The sequence below is a fragment of the Cryptomeria japonica genome, chromosome 11 (genome assembly GCF_030272615.1).
Source record: "Cryptomeria japonica chromosome 11, Sugi_1.0, whole genome shotgun sequence".
Taxonomy (NCBI): Eukaryota; Viridiplantae; Streptophyta; class Pinopsida; order Cupressales; family Cupressaceae; genus Cryptomeria; species Cryptomeria japonica.
Window position 1 is genome coordinate 343,211,695 of NC_081415.1, and position 17,856 is coordinate 343,229,550.

A 17,856-nucleotide genomic window follows, 5' to 3' on the forward strand; every position below is an offset into this window, starting at 1 on the left:
TGGGACTGCAGAAGCATCATAACGAAGCATATTTCTTGGCATGTTGGGAATGGCAGAACGACTAAATTTTGGAGAGATTCTTGGGAAGGGGAACCTGCTCTGATGGAATTAATCAACAATCATGACTGGATTGAGAGCATGGAGAACACTTGGGGCCAATTTGTGTGCAATTACTTTGACACAACTAAAGAAAAGGATGGGAAAAGAGCATGGAAACAGTTCACCAATGGATGCCCAATATTATGCAACCAAACAAATGAAATACTAAAAGGTAGAGTCATCCCAATATCATTAGAAGAAGACAAGATTTTCTAGTGTGCTGCCAAATCTGGTGCATATTCAGTAAAACTTGGATATGAAGTTCAAAGGAATAAAAATTCTAATCTAGAATGGCCATACAAGTTATGTTGGGACAAGAAGCTCCTACCAAAAGCAGGAGCATTCTTGTGGATAGCACTCCACAACAGAATTCTAACTGGGGATAGATTAAAAATGGTAGGCATTGAGGGCCCCAACTTGTGCATCATGTGTAGAACACAAGAAGAAACTGCCAATCATCTACTTTATAACTGTCCTTATGCAGAAACTTGCTGGAATTGGTTCTTTGAGAATACAAATTTCAAATGTGTCAGGAATGAACAGTTATATAACTTCCTCACTGCATGGCCTATCAAGCACAACTCAAAATGGAGTGACCTTTGGATAGTTGGACCATCATTGATTACATGGCATATCTGGAATGAAAGGAACATGAGGATTTTTAAAGAAAAAGAGCTCCCAGTAGACAAACTCATCTGCAATATCAAAAGTGCAATTGAAGAAACTATCAATGGAAAAGTAAGCAAATATAAAAATAATGCATATAATGAATGGGATTGCATGATGGAAAAATATTGGCTTCTGAAAAGACAGACATACATCCCGCTCACCACCAATAAGAAACTGGATAGAAAGAACGTCAGATGGAAAGCTCCGCAAGAGGATTGGCTAAAATTAAACTTCGATGGTGCGAGTAGAGGAAACCCGAGAGAAGCTGGCCTGGGTGTCATAATCAGAAATAACATGGGAGATATTCTTCACGGAGCACATGGTGACCTTGGCCATGTCATCAATAATGTGGCAGAAATCAGAGCTTTAGAGGCAGGATTGAATCTATGTGTACAAAAAGGATTCTACAAAATCATCATTGAGGGAGACTCACAGATTGTTATAAATGGGATAATCAAATCATATTTTCACAGTTGGAATTTGGAAAAATGGCTTCCCCGAATTAACCAGCTACTCAGCTCGATTGGAACTTATGATATCAATCATGTATACAGAGAAGGGAATCGGTTGGCAGACCATCTAGCAAATTTGGGAGTTGAATGCAATAAGGAAATTGTCACATTTGACAAATACTCGATGACAAAAAGCATTATTGAGCTGAGCAAGATGGATTCTTCACGCAAAGGCATCGGTTAAAAAATCCAAGGAATTAACATCCCGACCCAAGATATGTAGGTGGCAAGAGATATATGGGTTTGCCTTCATAGTATATCTTGGATCGGGATTATGTAATCAGGGTGGCGGGTGGATAGTCTTAGTTTTTATGTTATGTCCGAAGGCAAACAATATGTAACCGTATTTTGATACATTAATATAGGGCACTATCCCCGTAAAGATAGCACTTACCTTAAAAAAAATAAAAAAATTCAATTGGTTATTTAAATATATTTAGAACTTGACTTTGGTATTCAATTTGATTTTTGAAATCATGCACATGTATTTGAAATTAGAAGAATATGAATTGAATTTGAATTTGGAGAATTAATGAAATTAGATGAAATGATGAAATTAAACGAGATTAGAAATTGGGGAATTGGAATTTTCATTTAAATTAGAGGAATATCGAAATTGAATTTAATTAAATTATAAAGATTATTTAAATTAAAGGATTAAATCACAATTAATTAAATAATTAATATTTAGAAAAGGGTTAAATGATTAGAAATAGAAATAGAATAGTTAGTAAGATGATGAAGAAATATGAATTTAGAAGAATGAGATTAATTAAATTAATTAAATAATTATTTAATCAATTAGAGGAATAATTAGTACATGATCAATGAGACATTTTTAGGTGTCTACATTTGCCCCTCTTTGAGACAATGTTGAGACGATGTTGTTTCAAAGAAAATTAAAATTTTATGCCCCAGTATGCCTCAGTGACGCTTGGGGTGTAATGCCCCCTTGAGAGATTGTTTATGCATTAAAGGTATGAATGATCTCTCGAATGAAGAAGAATGCGAGATAGAAGAATAGTTAGTTTTGATTAAAGATAGTGATAGGTGATGTGAAGATGATATTAAAATAGAATACGAGAGAATGAACCTTAGAATGAAATATGAGAATTAGAAGCAATTGAGGATGATTGATATGAGATGATAGATTGAAAACGAAGATGATGGTTTTCACGAACTTTTGTGCCTTTTATTCATAGCGCAATATATTCATCACAGAGCCTTATTATGTAACAATGGAGCTTTGCACATCATGGTATAAGGAACCAAGATGTAAAGATATCTCATTGAAGAAACAAAAAAGTAGCAGACAAGGAGTGAACCCTCCATTTTGGGAATAATGTCAGGGGTCGAGGTATGTGGGGTAGTCACAAGCATAGTTATCCTTCATGGGATACTTGCCGAATGAACGTACCAATCATAGACACCCACTGGAAGTATTTCCCTAGAACTTCATTGGTTCACACCATAAACAACAAAGAAAGAAAAAGATCAGGCCCATCATGTCTCCTCTAGTAACTTATGGACATCCTTAAGTAATATAGAAACATGACCTATCACCAAATGATAAAAGATAAAGACTAACTAGGATAAAATTTAGCAACCATGTTGATCTGTGCCTTTGCTTTGATTGTTTGATGTGATGGTTGATAATGTATGATCTTAGAAAGTTTGGACCTCGTTTATGACTGACCTGTCTGATTTCAAGTATATCCATCTCTATTTAAGACAAGATATGATCACTTGATATGGATATTGATACAATTGATAAGACAACTTGATTAGTTTGATTGCAGATTGTTGATTAGATAGTTGTATCCTTTGTTAACTTCGTGCGAAGTATTTACTAGATATTTGCTAGGGTGTTTGATTCTTGCGAGACATTTTATTACAAGTTTTTGATTGATTGTTTTCAATTTTTTGGATTTTGTGGATCGATATTTGAATGTTTTTCATTGATTTTTTTAGGACTTTATCTGAATGTTTTTGGATTTTGTGGATTGATATTTTAATGTTTTTGATTTATTTTTTTAGGACCGTATATGGATGTTTTTGGTAGATTTTTCCAGGACTTTATCTGATTTTTAGGGTTTTTTGTTGTATTTTTTCAATGTTTTTTAGATTTTCTCAGCTATGCCCCCAATATGCAGACCTACATGATATGATGATCTGCAGAATGCATGTGGAGACAATGAATTTGGACATGACCTATGTTAATGCAATATGCATGATGAATATGCATTTCCTATTTGAACAAGGATGATTGCGTTTGTTTGGCATTTTGTAGTACACCAATTGAACTGGAGGTGCAAACATTTCATAGATAAGCGGTCAATTGATCCCCAAGATCCCTTGGAACATACAAATTAACACACTTAGTGACAAGGATTTATAAATGGAGATGCGGAAAACTTCCCCCATTGATTCTTGAAACTTTGATATTCTTTTTCCCATGTGTGTGCAAGTGAGTTAATTCTCACTCTTGTGTTCACAAAAGATCATTGGCATCCTATATGACTAGCTACGTGGATTATTCTAACTTCAAAAGCATCCTGGATAGAGCCTTGCTGCCAACAAGATTTTAGGGCTCTAATGAGGTTATACACTGTAATCTCTCGAATATTGCTTCATTGCCAGCAGGCATCCATAGCCTTGATGGAGTTGTTCGCACGTTCTCGTAGTCAAGATTTTTATCGCACTTGTATGCGTGATATTTCGGTTATATATCTTTGCTCTTTTGCCTTGAGATGGATATTGGCAGAGCACTTTTTCTTTTTATTTTCTTGCCTTGACTTGTAAGTAATGAAACCCACACGAGTGTAACAATTACAGCGGCACTGGAGTAGAATATTGGATTTTTCACTAGTCATATGATCAACTAGGTGTCTAGAATGAATTAGAGATTTTGTTAATGTTTTAGATATAGAAATTGACAGATTTTGGGTTGACAAGTCTCAAATAGCGAAATATCTACCCAACCAAAGGTAAAGCATTGTCACGGGGTGACGTTGAAAATGAACGATCGTAGGATCTCAAAGACTTCATGTATGAATATCTAAGAAAGGAGACGAACCTTGTTTCTTTTGAATGCAAACACATGATTTGGATAATTGCCTTTTTTAATTTTGCTACTATATGCTAATGTAGAAATTTTGTGAATGTGATGCATTTGAAAAAAAAACTATATGCGATGCAAAGTTGTTTTGAGAAATTGATATGCAATGCAAAAATTAAAACCTAAACTAAACCAACCCTTAGATGTAGTATCATTTAAGGTGCATGTTGTTCATAGGATCAAGAAGTGGATCTCCCTTAATAGTAGCCAGGTTATATGATCCATTTCCTATGACCCTTGTTACGATGAAAGGACCTAGCCAGTTAGGTTCAAACTTTCTTGGCTTTTCACACTCTACTAGGTTCCTTTGGTTCTCCTTGAGAACTAGATCTCCTACTTCAAAATTCCTTGGTCTTCCTCATTTATTGTAACTCCTTCTTAGTCTGTTTTGGTAGACTTGCAAGTGATTTAAAGCGGTTTATCGCTTTTCATTGAGCATTTCAAGCTTCTGCAATCTTGCAACTCGATAGTCTTCCTCTGATATGATGTATTTTAAGGAGACTCTTAAAGAAGGTAGTTCTATTTCAATGGATAAAATTGTTTCTGTACCATAGACTAATGAATAAGGTGTTGCTCTTGTAGGTGTGCATACCCCTGTTCTATAAGCCCAAAGAGCGAGATTTAACTAGAGATGTCAGTCTCGTCCTGCGTTAGTGACAAATTTCTTTAGGATCTTCAATATTGTTTTCTTTGTTTCCTCTGCTTGTCCATTACTTTGCAGATAATATGGTGTTGCAAATTTGTGTTGTATCTAGAATTGTTCACACAATTCTCTCATTTCTTGATTCTTAAACAGACCTCCATTGTCAATCACTATACACATTGGAACCCCATACCGACAGATGATGTAGTTAAGCATGAATTTTGCTATCTACTTACTAGTGATGTATGTTAGAGGAATTGACTCGACCCATTTGATAAAAAATTCAGTAGCCATTAATTTGAATTTGTGCCCATTAGATGAAGTAGGATTGACTTTACCAACAAGATCCAACCCCACACTGAAAACATAAGTGAAATCATACCAATTTGATATTAAAAATGATGGATTGAATCTTTAGATTAATAGATACACCAAAATAGTCAAATTACACCAAAATCATACCTCAAGGTCAACGACCTTTGCAGAACCTTAAACTCGGGTGGCAAACGTTTAGGCATGCATTCATTCATTCCACCTCAAAGGTACAATTTAACGAGGGTGAGGAAAAGTTCTTGGCCCAGAAACGGAGATGGAAAAAATGGACAAGTTTTTGCAGTGGTTGGAGGTGCATCTCTCCCCTTGCTCTTCAAATTATTTTATCAAAATACCATCGTTTTTTCTGCTATCAATTTTCAAATTCCTTGTATAAAAGATGTAAGAGCTCCAATCATTTCTTTACTGCTTGGCCGAGCAATGTGGTTAGTTATATATGGTTTGAATGTAGTCCATACAGAGCCATAACACCATTCATCATCCAGAGCAGAGCAAACAAAAATACATAAGAAGGCATAGCAACTCATAAATCTTCAGATTGCTGCTCTGCCCGCATTACAAAATGCTTGATTGCCCAACTCAAAGGAAGGTTTTGAGACTCTGACTGCCACGGTGGAAGAGTAAAAACATTGTGGCCTACCAACTTACTCTTGTCACTGGGCTAGATGCCTGCCATGCTTGACATATATGGATATAAGGTTCTGCCAGTGATGCAAACTCTTTCCAACTACAACTGGTTTGGTAACAACTACCTAAGGCTTGTTTTCATCAAGTTCTAACTCTATCAAAATATATTCCAAACCAGGTTCAGCATCTTATTTTTTGGGGTCTGTCTGAAATTTGTTGCAAAGAGCATCCAATTTTCTTCCTTGACTCGCAACTTACTTTGCTTCAGCCTTATAAAGTTTCCACAACTTTTCAATCACGGCTATAACTCCAAATCCTAAAGCTTGCATGCCCTCATGAATGAAAAGTTTATCACTTGTCCCAGATAGGACACTTCGTGCACTGATGGTATGGCCGATTCTCAGTGTATTCAATTGGGTTGTAGATTGCATGGTATCCCTCATGACTTGCAGCACGGCATCCATAGAAGACCCCTCACACGGTATTGCAGAGGGTCGAGCTTTGAAGAGGTTGGTGGTGGCCCACTTTAATGTTCTATGCCCTAAATAAGAGGACCCTTCCAGCAATCCATAACCTGCTCATCATTCATCTCAGCACTATCATCAATCATGTTATCTCTATACGGCGATTGCCTTAAGTTTCAAAATTCATCTACAAAACTCGCACAGGATGAGGGAACATCTTCTAAAGAGTGGTATATTACCATATATTCATTTTGTCCTTTAACAATCTTCTCAAAGGAGGCTTTTCTTCCGCTTACTCTAGAGCTACGGCGGGAGTAGGAACCTTCACCTTTGCTTGTAGAGATGTCCACGGGAGAGGCCTTCTAGCAAAAACTAGGATTTTGGTAGCACATCAAGGTGTTTGTATGGCAACTCATTTTTCCTTTGAGGGCTAAACAAAGTTCCATGCGAAAGCAATATAGAATGTAGGGCTAAATTAGCTTTGAGGAGCATATTTCCGCCAACAAATGATTGTAGAAGACTGGTTGGACGAGAAGGAGAATATTCAAACCAAAATTAGCGCCATAGTTCCAAGATAGGGATTTGATGGAAGGATGGATGAAATTTATTATCATTTCTTTCGTCTAAAACCTTTTGACACTATGAAGAGACCAGAATGTGACAAGGAAGTCTTTTATTTCTTTCTTTTAGATTCCATTCAACACGCAAGAGAATGGAAAAAGAACCAAATAAAAAACCATACGTTTGCTTATATTTCAAACTAGTATATTCTGTACCAACCATACCACAGATAGATTTCATGAAGATTTATTTCATTCATTCTTTTACGCCAGAGCTAATGTGGCCAAAAACATGAAGCAAATATAGCATAGGCATGGGCAGAGAATCTCATAGAGAAAATAAGGAAAGCATATAGTCAATGCCACAACTTCCATGGGCAGAGAATCTCATAGAGAAAATAAGAGAAGACCAAACACATCACCAACTAGAAAGGGAAATTTCAGAGAAGCCATACACGAATTTACAAATGCAGACTGCCTATGCTCCTACACTGTTCGGAAAATTGGGTTGTGGTTACAATCATATGGCCAGTTTTATCTCCATTTCAGTTAGTCGAAAGCTGGTAAAGGAGCTCCTTAATAAGGAAAACTGGTTCCCGTCTGTTTTTTAAGCATCAAGGGCTGCAGGGTTGTTGAAGACTTGGGGTGATCTGCAGCATCTTAGGGAAGAAGATGAGTTTGCATGCAAGTGACAGGATTGAGAGTTTTTACCATTTTTAGTGAATTATTCATAGAATTATTTAGTTGAATATAATAATAAGATTTCATCAGTTTAGGGAAATTTATATTTGTTATATAATGCTGTTATCACTCTGAGTGGAATTACTGTTTAGGGCAAAAATCAGAAATGTCCTGAACTGGGGACATTACAATTGGTATCAGAGCATTTGATCTTGCCAGCCTGAGGATCAAGAAGAAAATTATAGCAATTAAACTAAGAGCTCAAAGAGCCTTGGGCAGAAATGCAAAGAAAAAAAAACTAGAGGAAACATTACAAGAACCGATGAATCATTTCAAACTATAATGGCTATAACCATTCATCAGGATTTTGAAATAATTTATATCAATAACATCAACTCTCTAGCCCTATGCAGAAAGACATAAACCTTGAAACATAATTGTCTACCAAGTTCCTTACAAATATCTCTCTAAAACATTATATTTAGATCAAAGGGTCAATATTTCAGACTGGAACAATATTTTGCAAAATTATTTAAGCACCCAGAATCAATATGATGAAAATATCTACTACATCTTATCATGCCGGACAAAATCTGGACTGAAAATAGAGACCCACCTAGTAACAAATCTGAATGATGAACAAACTACCCAAAATAAGACCTTGTAGAAATCATAATTCTGTCAACTCATACCATATATGTTGAGAACAGAAGAAAACAAATTTAACTTTTAATTCTTAACCAAAACAAAATTATTGTCATAACATGACTTGCACCATCTGTCAGTATAACTGTAGTCTCTTGTCACAATCCCAAACTACACGAACTCATAAATTCACTTCTAATATGATTTATTGTGACAAAATACATGGACAAAGAGATTTCACCAATTCTACAAAGGTTATACAGTGCAATAAAAGCCAAAATAGTGCAGATCATACAAATGATGATAAAGCCTTGCATAGAAAGATCTACAGGATATTACAATCATCCTGTTAGAATTGACCAAATATTAAATGTAGATACATTAAAATGTTTGGTAAACTAAACTGTAAACATTAACAGAAGTCCAAAAAAAAGGATCAAAGGAGTGAAACCAAATAAACAGTGTGATTCTGAGTTTAATCCAGAAAAGCGCAAACATATATAATATTATAAAAAGTGATTGGTGTGCCATATATGGATGAATTTATTATTTATTTGTTTATAAATCTGTTAAAAAGCTTTGATTTATTTATTAAATTAAATTATCAATTAATCAAGCAATCATTAGAAAAAAAGAAAGATTATTGAACCATCAAGTAGATCAATCGATCCATTCAAGGAGCATCGAACCTCATAACTGATTTCAGAATTAATAAAAAGAGGAAACCAGCAGACTTTGATAATTGCAAGGTGCTTGGAAATAATAAGTAATATATATATTGCTGTTATTATATATTTTCGTTCTTGCTATCATTTTTTTAAAGGATCCCTTTAATACTTTGATCCAACCAACAAGATTATTATGGGGTGAAGGAAGAAATACATGATAAGGAGGCAGCAACACTAACACCTCCATCAAGTATGCCAACCCCCAAGATGGGGGCTAAGAGGCCGAATGATTGGGTGCTCATTCCGTGCTCTTGGGCTTGATTGGAAAAAACAGGCTCCCAGTGTCTTATATGATTCACCGAGGGATTCCATAGTGTGGAATGATTGGTAGGGAAAGCCTTTGATTGAAATCCATCATGCTTTCAAGTCATAAGAGGATGAATAAGGAAAGATGGATAGGGGGTGTAGATACAAGCATTCCACTAGGTAGACCACCCCATGTTGGATGTCCAATGTGCCTACCACTTTGGAACAAGAGGGTGAGTGTTCGCTCTTGGGCTTAGTGTGAGTGTTACCTTGGGCTGATCCTATCATTCTTCCTCATTCAAAGTTTGTTTTGATTGAATGCTAAAAATGAGTAAGGTGACATGAGTAGTGAGGGAAAAAGACAAGCATCCCACTAGGTAGACCATCTTATGATGGATGTCCAATGTGCCTGCCACTTGGGGCCAAGGGGGATGATATATCCGCTCTTGGATTTAGTATGAAGATTGCTTGGTCCAACCTATCATGATCCCTCATTCAAAGCCTATTGTGATGAATGTAAATGTGAAATGACTTATCTAATGAATTATGATGAATTTTGTTGTATTATTACTTTGGGTATACTCCAACTAAGGGACATTCATGCCTTCCATGTATTTATGCTTCATGTTTTACATATATGATTCATGCCTTACATGTATACTTCCTGCCTTGCATGTATATATGTGTATTGCCTTACATGTCTTACGTGCATGCCTTACGTGTATTCATGCCTTATGTGTATGATTCATGCCTTACGTGTATACTTCCTGCCTTTCGTGTATTTATGTGTATTGCCTTACATGGCTTACATGCGTGCCTTACGCATATTCATGCCCTATGTATTTGTTTCATGCCTCATGTGTATTCATGTGTATGATCCGTGCTTTGTGTGTATTCAGGTATATGTTTCATGCCTTATGTGTATTCCCGTGTATGATTCATGCCCTACATTTATTCATGCGTATATTTCATGCTTCATGTCTTATGTGTATTTGAGTGCCATACATGTCTTACATGGATGCTTCATGCCTTAAGTGTATACTCCATGCCTTATGGATATTTATGTCTATGCTTCATATGTATTTATGAATATGCTTCATGTCTTTTGTGAACTTACATGTTTGCTTCATGTTTGAGGTGTTTTCAGCATGGTTACTTCATGGGTATGCGTGCTTTCCTAATGTATGCCTTATGTCTGATGTGTTCCCATGTGTGAGTACTTATAACTAGACCCATATTCTTGCATTCAAGTTAAGAATGAGGTGCACCTGCTCCATTCATAATACACAACATTCTAGATGTGTGTCATGCTTCTAATTCTCATCTTAATATGTGGGCAGCACACCCTTGCTACGATTCAAGGAGATATTCAATGACCAACCAAAACAGTTTCTTATGATTACAATTGATGAAGAGAAAACTTGTCTTCAAATTACGAACCTTACAAACTTCCAAATTCACATACAAATTAAAGGAGAAAACATATATGTCTTAGTTCGAATCTACAACTTATGATAGTATTAGAGTAGTGTAGTGAAAGGTGGATTATGAATTAGACTAAATGATCATTCAACTATTGCTTGAGGACAAGCAATTTTGGGGAGTGCAGACTGTCGTGCCCCTATAAAACATACTGTTGGCCATTTTATTTGCTGGCCGACCCACACTTTCCTTTTGCTGGCCAACCTTAAATATAAGTTATAACCCTAGGCGACCTAAGTAATAGGAAATTCAAAAGACAGAACCAAGAGATTAAATAATAATAAATACTAGCAATCATTTAATAGGGCTGACCTGATTAAGAAAAGGTCAATGGCTACTTAGTTGCATTATTTGTCAAGGCCGACCAGTGCTAAGAATATAATTATTAACCATCATTTAAGGCTTTCAAAAGTGGCGATCAACAAGGAAGAAACATGTCCCTTGATAAAGGCTATAATGCTACTGAAAAGACGCAACTTTGCCCCACTAAAATGAAGATATAAAAAGGGAAAACATTTCATTGTACAGGCCATCAGGGGATCTGATCAAACAATAGAAATCTGGAAGTAGAAAACAGCAGACTGATAATCCAGCAGGGAATAAGGAATAATCAGGTCTGAGTATGTATATATTACAGAAGAAATTAGTCTATAATATTTATCAAGCAGGTCAATCAATCAATGAAAACAATTGAAAACAGCAATCAGTGCTCAGAAAGAGCAGATAAGTTCAGAAGATATCAGCAATCAGGCAGTGAAGGAGATGAAGTAATCAAACCATCAAGCAGTCATGTCAAGAAACATCGATTCTTATACAAAGAGCAGCAATTCGGATCATATATAACGATCTATCAAGGGAGAGAAAGACATGACAATATTAAGGAACAATTCTGAAATCAGTAATGACAGCAGAAAACCAAGATAAGTTCTCTTTTCCGAATTATTCATAGAATTATTAAGTTGAATATTATAATAAAATCTCATCATTCTAGGGAAATTTATATTTATGATATAACGCGGTTATTACTCTGAGTGGAATTACTGTCTAGCGCAAAAATCAGAAATGTCTTAAAATGGGGACATTACACCCTAACTCTTGTTGAAATAGTAGCTAGCTCGGATACCTATCTATTGTATTTTAATGTTGTCAATGACAATTAAAATACACATGTATTATCTATTATGTAAATCGAACTTAGGGCTGGGCCCAAATACATGTAACTTGTAATTATGTCTTGCTTGGGCAAGACCTATATATAATGTAACTTGTGGATAGGACAGGCCCTATAAATGTAACTTGTAATTTGGTCTGACCCTAATTGGGCGATGTAACTTGTGGTCCTATATTGAATGTAACTTGTAGATAGGGTAGGCCCAATATGTATTTTGAGCGATTATGTAATTGGGCTGGGCCCAAACTCATGTAGCGTGTGGTAAAGGCAATCAAGCAATAATGTCTTAATAGGTCAAGACCTATTTGGACGATATACATAATATTATTATTAAATTAACAAGGCATGCCGACTTGAGACTTGACACCACAATTCAAGTATATAAGCAAGTCATTTGCATAGCATAATGAATCAATTAACATACAAGGCGAATCATCTTCAAGGCTGTCAACACATGTAATCTGCTCTCCAACATTTGGCAATCTCTCTCTCTCTCTTGTGCGAACTTGCTCCTCATTCATTGTGTGAAGGCTGGCTGTTAGGTGATGCTATCAAGATCTTGCAAAGCTAATGAAGACTTGCCTTGAGCGAATTTGATGCTGATGAAAAGGGCTGCAATCTCCATTATCATATAAAGAGGAATTCAGATCTGCTATCTTGCTGGTTGAACAACAATCTAAGATAAGCACACTTGCCCTATAATTGCCTACATTTGAGATAATACACATTGTACTGTGGCTGAGTTTTTCACCTCCAAGAGGGAGGTTTTCCCAGGGTATTGGTGCGTCTTGTTTTGTGTTTTTATTGCTGTTACTGTTATGTTATAACCTGATTGTTTAAGATTAACATCTAATTGCTTAAAATTAACAACTCTTACCTTGCCTTTATAAGCAAGGCTTCTTGTTATGTCCTCTTTTGGAAATTAAAAAAATAATAATATTTTAAGCATGCATGATTACTTTATTTTTCGAAAGGACTTAAATATTATTTATAAAGTGCTTTTAATATCTTATTTAAAATATACTTTAATTAAAGGCCCAAAATATAATGCCTATAAAGGCAAATGTTTTGCCATGATTTTGTACCTAGATTATTATTATTCTTCATGAGCTCAAATTTTATTTGGAGCTCTAAGGACAATAAACCCTTGATAGCCTGAACTACGGGATGGAAATTCTTTGGATTTGTTGTTCTGGTTTAGGACAAAAGCTGAGTCTTTTGTAGGCTGCTGGTTGCAAAGTTATTTGACAAATTTTAGCAAATCAGTGTCAGTTTTTATACCAATTTGGACCAGCATTGTGGGTTAATTTCTTCAGTTGGTATGGTGCCGCCCTTGTAGAAAGCCTATTATTACTATCAACATATTTCATGTTTTCATTTGAATATTCAGCAATCATGCATTTAAATATGCAATCTGTTCATGCATTCTATACAGTCCCTTTTGATTTATAAATTGATGATGAAATAAAAGGTGGAACTTATTTTATTGTGTTGTTATTGGGGTGTGGATGAGTATGAATGATTTTATCTAGTTGATCTGGAGTGATTAAACCGCCATAAATATACCTAACATTATTCATTGCTGAACGCTGCATTTACATTGAATTACTTGATTTGATGCAACATATAATCTGCAAATTGGTTTGAATACGTTTATTTGGTTGGGGATGCTATTGTAATGTCCCCTTTTGGGATTGCCCTGAATCTTGCCCTTGTAAATATTAAAGTCTGCTAATTTTCACCCTTATTAATTCTGATATTAGATATTGATCCATTGACTTTCTTGTCTTCTTTGATCTTATGGATGGTTCCTCCAATTCGCCTTTCTTAATTGAATTAATCTCTTCTTTATATCTTCATTTGTGGGAAGTCACACCTCTTCATAAGGAATGAGTCATCACTCTTCATTGCTGCCCTTTGAGAATAATAAATTATTCTTCAAATTCATCTCCCTTGGATGTCCTCCTCAAATGAGACTTTATCCTTTTTATATCCTCCAATGTGAGGGGGAGGTCACACCTCTGTTGGTATGTTTGCCGTTGTGCCAAAAGCTCAAGCTATCAATGCCCGTTATAAATGCCAGATTTACCCAGATCCACAGGAGGCAGTTAAGCCATGTCGCGAACCCTGAAGGAGGTGCTGACCACCAAGTCAATAATCCCCCCCTCAGCACTGATTGAGGGTTCCGCACTAACGGAGTGAAGGAGACCTCCTGGGATTCGAACCCGTGACCGAAGGCTCTGATACCAATTGTTGGTATGTTTGCCGTTGCACCAAAAGCTTGAGCTATCAATGCTCGCTACAAACGCCAAACTTACCCAGATCCACCAGAGGGGGTTAAGCCATGTCGCGAACCCCGAAGGAGGTGCTGACCACCAAGTCAACAACCTCTTCATCATGTATGCCCCTTTCACCAGAGACACACCCTTTCCACCATTAGCACCCTTTGAAAGAGTGCAACTCTCAATTATTTCTGCCTTTTGAAAGGAACACAACCTTTCACATTCAGATCTGCACTTCTTATTTATATCAGATGTGCACTTTTGATTCCCCAAATTATCCCCTCAAATGAGGTTCTCTTCTCCCTTTTATATCTCATGTTTGAGGGAGTCACAACTTTTCATTTCATGTCTTTGACCATTCATTAACTTAATTAAAATTTAATTATTTTTAATTGTATTCTTTTATATTTTAATTTTAATTTAATTATTATTATTACTATCATTTATCATTAAATTGTATTTTTAAGTGGGGACATTACAGCCTACCCCAGTCAAGATTGCTTGTCCTCAAGCAATGATCAATTTAACTAAATTTTCCCAATGCAAGGATTCCTAACTAACCCCTAAAGATTTGTAATCTTAAGATAAGTTCTCTCTCATCAATTGTAACCGTAAGAACTATGTTTGGTTGTTTCCTTGAGACAACAAAGGTGAAATCCTCATTCATTAAGAAGAGGACTAGAAGCATGGCACACATGTAAGACCTTAATTGCAATATTCTTTCCTAAATAAACTCATCTTTCTAGGTCAACAAAAAAATAGAATTCACAATGATAGAAATCAGTAATCATAAATATTCATGTAGTAGATATGCCCAACATGGAGTATACACATAAAACACGGAGCATACACATGAAAACACGAAGTAGACACATGGATATATTCAGGTACAAGCATACACATGTAGATATAGTTTACTTGGTCCACAAGAAGTAGGAACGTCCAACCAGGATTAGATCCATCCCTTGGGCCTATTGATCTATCATTTTACCCATGAGAGGTAGGAGCGTCCAACTAGGACCAAAACCATCTCTTGGAGTAACCAATCCACAAGAGGCAGGAGCGTCCAACCAGGACTAAAACCATCTCTTGGGCCAATTCACTTCATCCACAAGAGGTAGGAGTGTCCAACCAGGACCTAAACCATCTGTTGGACCAATTCACTTTATCACAAGAGGTAGGAGCATCCAACCAGGACCAGAACCATCCCTTGGGCCAATTCACTTTATCCACAAGAGGCAAGAGTGTCCAACCAGGACAAAAACCATCTCTTGGGCCAATTCACTTTATCCACAAAAGGCAGGATTGTATAACCAGGTTCGTAACTATCTCTTGGGGTAATCATTATTCCATAATTCACAATAAATCTCTTCCACAAATCTGCTGTAAAGTCTTCCATAATCTGATCATAAGATTGTCATAAAGTATCCACAATCTCTTCTCAAAAGTCTGTTACCAACTCTTCATATATTTCACCTTAGATCTCCATAATATTCTCTCTTAATCTAGTGTATACATTAAATACTTGATTGTCTTCTTTGCACAATACACGTATGTTTAACAATCTCTCATATTGTCTTGCCATTGTCATTTCTCATATTGTCTTGCCATTGTCATTTAATTGTTGCCATATTTCTGGACAGAGTTAATATATCCCTTCTCATTGATTAGAATGCATAAATGATTTATCCTTACCCTATAGGCTGGCAAGATCATGCTTTGATACCACTTGTAATGTCCCCTTTTGGGATTGCCCTGAATCTTGCCCTTGTAAATATTAAAGTCTGCTAATTTTCACCCTTATTAATTCTGATATTAGATATTGATCCATTGACTTTCTTGTCTTCTTTGATCTTACGGATGGTTCCTCTTAATTCCCCCTTCTCAATTGAATTGTATCTCTTCTTTATATCTTCATTTGTGGGAAGTCACACCTCTTCATAAGGAATGAGTCATCACTCTTCATTGCTGCCCTTTGAGAACAATAAATTATTCTTCAAATTGATCTCCCTTGGATGTCCTCGTCAAATGAGACTTTATCCTTTTTATATCCTCCAATGTGAGGGAGAGGTCACACCTCTTCATCATGTATGTCCCTTTCGCAAGAGACACATCCTTTCCACCATTAGCACTCTTTGAAAGAGTGCAACTCTTCATTATTCGGCCTTTTGAAAGGAACACAACCTTTCACATTCAGATCTGCACTTTTGATTCCCCAAATTATCTCCTCAAATGAGGTTCTCTTCTCCCTTTTATATCTCATGTTTGAGGGAGTCACAACTTTTCATTTCATGTCTTTGACCATTCATTAACTTAATTAAAATTTAATTACATTTAATTGTATTCTTTTATATTTTAATTTTAATTTTATTATTATCATTTCTCATTAAATTGTATTTCAAAGTGGGGACATTACAGCTATCTTGTGATAAAAAAATATCGTGCTAACAATCAACTTGCTGTGCCTGGGTTATCGCAGTTTGATATTGCCTATTTTTTGGTGTAGGGTTAAATACAATGATCTGACCCATTTTTTTTACCAAATTTATACCATTTGTTATGAGGTTGCTATGTGAGCATTATGTCAAACAGTTGATGTGCAAATAAAATATGTTACTTTTTGCTTGTTACTCTCTAATGATTTTTACAAGGTTTTTGCAACATAATATCATTGCCCAATATCATTCACATTAGTATATCATTGGAGACATTACAACAAACATTTACCCAACATTCACTATGCAAAATAGGAACTTAAAGTTTACAACAAACATTTACCCAACATGTGCTATGCAAAAGAGGAAGGAACTTAAAGTTTGTAGTTTGCTGTTATATAACAGATCACAGAAGTAAATACACTTTTTTGACCTTTTACAAGTGCACTATCCACCTACTGATAGAGCTAGTACTCCATTTTTAACTCTAGCACCATACATCCAAAATTCGCCCAGAAGCCTATTCAAAGGGTGCGTTAGCAACAGGTGAATTTCTGATCATTCATGTCTCTTCACAGCAGCAAATAATCTCATTTCAGTTCCGCGTCCAAGGTCTGTGACAACTCTTAAGTTATTAGCTAGTGCTCACGCCACTCTATAACCGATCACTTCTCAACAAGCTCATGCTACCATTTGAAAAGACGTTGATCTGCCAAGGTCGTCACAAACTCCTACAGAGCTGCACTCAACTGGTCCTAGGGGTTGCAACCAGTTTATGCATTCCCACGACCCTTCCAATTGACTCTTGACTAGCAACCAAAATGATAAATCTTTATTCAAATTGGAGAAAATAATATTTTTTTCGTTTGCCTACAAACCTTCAGAAAATTATCAGAACTTCATCCTATGGAGTAGATATATCTTTCACATGCCCAAAACTTCAAAATCCAATCCAATAGATGCACCTGTGAATTTTGGGCGAATCCACTGAGGTTGGATAAAATGGGTGTTCGTCCAATCAACCGAGAACCAAAGGGTTTTTTGTCCTAGGGTTTGCTAAACTAAAAACACAAGTTCTCAACTGTAATGTCCCCTTTTCTTCAAGTGACAATTAATTAATTAAATGTTAAATAGTCCCAAGTCCTATGAGATTATTTAAAT

General features: G+C 36.0%; 1 protein-coding gene across 3 annotated transcripts in view; it reads left to right on the plus strand.

Annotated features, from left to right (window-relative positions):
• The first annotated feature begins 5,513 nt into the window (after positions 1-5,513).
• Positions 5,514-17,856, plus strand: part of LOC131074771 (uncharacterized) — a 294,384-nt gene continuing 282,041 nt past the window's right edge. For 2 of the 3 annotated variants that reach the window (XM_058011449.2, XM_058011456.2), the window contains exon 1: positions 5,514-5,666. In XM_058011449.2, coding sequence (XP_057867432.2) covers positions 5,631-5,666 — 36 coding nt within the window. In that variant the 5' untranslated portion in view covers positions 5,514-5,630. The remainder of the gene's footprint in view (positions 5,667-17,856) is intronic. The other variant, XM_058011466.2, reaches the window with a different exon arrangement.